The 3,131-nt window shown below is 39.5% G+C and overlaps 1 protein-coding gene across 1 annotated transcript in view; it reads right to left on the bottom strand.

Moving 5' to 3' along the window:
- Window positions 1-1,852: 1,852 nt before the first annotated feature.
- Window positions 1,853-3,131, bottom strand: part of lrp2b (low density lipoprotein receptor-related protein 2b) — a 41,784-nt gene continuing 40,505 nt past the window's right edge. The window contains exons 78-81 of the mRNA XM_084937716.1: window positions 3,010-3,099; window positions 2,741-2,824; window positions 2,557-2,604; window positions 1,853-2,197 (exon numbers count right to left, since the gene is read on the bottom strand). Of these exons, the coding sequence (XP_084793842.1) occupies window positions 2,186-2,197; window positions 2,557-2,604; window positions 2,741-2,824; window positions 3,010-3,099 (234 nt within the window). The 3' untranslated portion in view covers window positions 1,853-2,185. The remainder of the gene's footprint in view (window positions 2,198-2,556; window positions 2,605-2,740; window positions 2,825-3,009; window positions 3,100-3,131) is intronic.

The following is a 3,131-nucleotide window of genomic DNA, read 5'->3' as shown; positions in this document are numbered from 1 at the left end:
CTCTCTGCTGCCTTCAGGTGATCCTGGTAAACGCTAAACTCCACCGCTATTCGCATAGACTCACACGCTGAGCTACTAATTTGACGTGTCTATGAGGGGATTCACACACCTGTACGCGCCCTAAGCCACTCTGATCAATAAATCTGAGGTCTGTGATCATTACTGTAGCCAGACTTTATTGTGTGTGTGTGTGTGTGTGTTTAAAGTGGTCTTGAGTATTAGTTCTCCAGGCTTTTAAAATATTTTTTCAAAGGTTTTCTTTTGACATTAATTGCTTTTTTCACTAATTTTCAGTCCAGTTCTTGTACCCCGACCATTCTCAGAGGGATGTTTTAGACACTTAACACAGAAGAGGAGGAGAGAGAGAGAGTTTCAACAAGAGAGTCTCTACAGCCATTTGTAAAACAAGGTGGAGGCTCTTTCATGGTTTGGAGCTGCATTTCGGCCAGTGGTGTTGGGGTTCCTGCCAAATTTGAAAGAATTATGAATGTAGAAAAGTACCAGGTTCTGCTCCACCATGCAACACCATCTGGAAAGTGTCTCATTGGCAGTGGCTTCATTTTTCAGCATTACAATGATCCCAAACACACTACGAGTGTAGTAAAACCCTACCTGGACAGTAAAAAGAATCACACAGTGGCGCACTATCAGTCATGTATTGGCCTCCCCAGAGGCTGGACCTCAGCATTATTGAAGCAGTGTGGGATCATGTTGATAGAGAACAGAATAAAGGGTAGCCAACATCCAAAGAAAAGCTTCAAATGTCCTTCAAGAAGCCTGGAAAGCTATTCCTGAATACTACTTAAAGAAATACCAAAAAAGCATGACTAAGAGAGTTCAACCTGTGTTGAAGAATAAAGGTGTTCACACCAAATATTGACCTTCAGGCTCGTAGCTTAAATTATTAAAATAATCATTAAAAAAAGCAAAAGTTGGTGTTTCCATGTCACCTGTAGAGTCATATAAACACAATCACTGAATCATGAAGTGAATTGATGTTGTTCTGGAATGTCTGTCATCAGTTTAGGTATTGACTGTAGTAGAAAATAGTGAGAACACCTATGTTATTTATATATATATATATATATATATATATATATATATATATAGTAATTAACTTAACATTCTCATTTTCACCCCAGTCCAACAGGAAAAACAAACAAAATCAACAAACTCCCTTTTAAATGGTTTTTGTTTCAAGTTTACCCACCAACTTCTTTCTCGCTATTTACCACAAGTGGGTTTATTATTTCTGACAGCCCATGAAGGCAGCACTGTTTGCACACATGCTGTTAGCTGCATGCCCCTTTGGTTTGCCCCTCCATCCATAGCTATTCATCCCCTCCCTCTGTGCGTCCGTCTCTCACTGAGCAGTACAGACTACACACTTTGGCTGACTCTGGCAGATGCCTTGTGGGGAATCAGTATTATGAAAACAGGGATTGTGAATCATCACAAACACACTGGTCACAGCTCTCTGTTCGTACCTCCCCATTGTGCTTTCTCTGTTCTCCACTCTCTCTGCCCACTTGTTTTCCCCTCTCTTTCACTTTTCTTTTGTCCCAGTGTTGCAAGCTCATAGACCTTGATGTGTTCAGACACTCATGACAGTGGGGCAGAAGACGAGCAGAGTTATCGCAGTTGCTCTGTCATCACTCTCAAAACTGTCTCTTTGATTAAAGAGATGACAAAGCGTTTCATCCTGGTTCACTGGGCCAGATACAGTAGCTGGGAAACGGAGTTCTGTTGGAGATGAGGGAGCGGATAACACCAGCAGGATCCTCCTGTGATATAATTGCCAGAGAAGAGCATACTGTGCATCCAGAATGGAGCAAGTACTGAAAACACACACTGATGATAATGGCAGTTTTATTACATAACTTTCTCACAATTTACAAAAAGAAATACAAACTTTTAATTATCAATATAAGTTTACAAGTTTTTACTGAGTTCCTTAAAAATCATTGAACAAGTTTCTTATCGGTTATATTAAATCATGTTTATAATAGTGCTTTTTTATTTATTTATTTTTTTACACAAATAGCTACCATGAATTTAAAGCCGGTTAGTTTTTGACTTTCTCTGATTTGTTGAGTTTGTTGAAACGGTGCCGCTGTTTTACAGAAGCAAGTGAGGGTTTTAGTCCTGAAACAAGGTCCAGTCTAGTCTCAGAATCGGTAATGTGTTACGGGTCCTCCTGGAAGATCAAAATGATTATTTTAAATGGAGAAATTACATTTCAAGTACCCAAAATGTCACAATTTTTAATAACAGAAACAACAGCAACAAAAAAAACGTAATGTCTGTCATTTAGACTGCAATTTTTTCTTGAAGCATAAACATACAGCTCACTAAAGTCCGTTTACCATTAGTACCTACTCGGATCAAGTTGACTTGGATCGACTGGTTTTCCATTACAGTATTATAGTTCCCACTAAGTACTAAAGGTGATGCAGTGTCCTGGGTTTGTGTGCTATCCTGTCTAATCTCTCTCAACTGTCCCATCAAATAAAAGCTAAAATGCCCACATTCACCCTTTGTGCATCCTGTGCTCACCGTGTATGCAGGGTTTTGGAAAGATGCAGAACTCTCATCTCCATTTGGCTGAAACATATGCAAAGGAATTTTTTTTTAAAGCAGGCCCATGTGTATGCAGATGATTGCGGATTCAGATCCCGTCATTATTTGCTTTCAGCTTCTAATGCTTGAATACTACTCTGACATCTGTCTTTGTGGATACCTGCGTGCTCGAAACAGCTGGTCGTGCAGATGTGACGTTAACGTCTTCTACGCCAGAGCCATATGCTGGGATCCCAAAATCCTCCTAAAAAAATGCAAAAAGTAGAAGAAGTTTAGAGGATTAAATAAACAAATAAATGATCACCACACAATAAAACAAATAAGACTATCACAGTGAGATTTGAAAGCAATTTTTTTAAGGGTTCAATGTGTTACGACTCGCTGAAATGAAACTAATCTGCGAAGATTTGTGATGAATGTGATGGCAACCTCGATGGAAACTTCAGGCTTGGAATCACTTCCTATGCGTTCAATCACAGCTTGAGCCTCTTTCCCATATAAGGGATTCTCAACAAACTCCTGAGGGAGGAAAAAAAATAGGGTCATGAGAC

Source organism: Perissodus microlepis, chromosome 8 (assembly GCF_051167445.1).
Source record: "Perissodus microlepis isolate ML-2025 ecotype Zambia chromosome 8, ASM5116744v1, whole genome shotgun sequence".
Taxonomy (NCBI): Eukaryota; Metazoa; Chordata; class Actinopteri; order Cichliformes; family Cichlidae; genus Perissodus; species Perissodus microlepis.
Note: the sequence above shows the minus strand (reverse complement) of the source record. Positions and strands in the feature narration are given on the sequence as shown.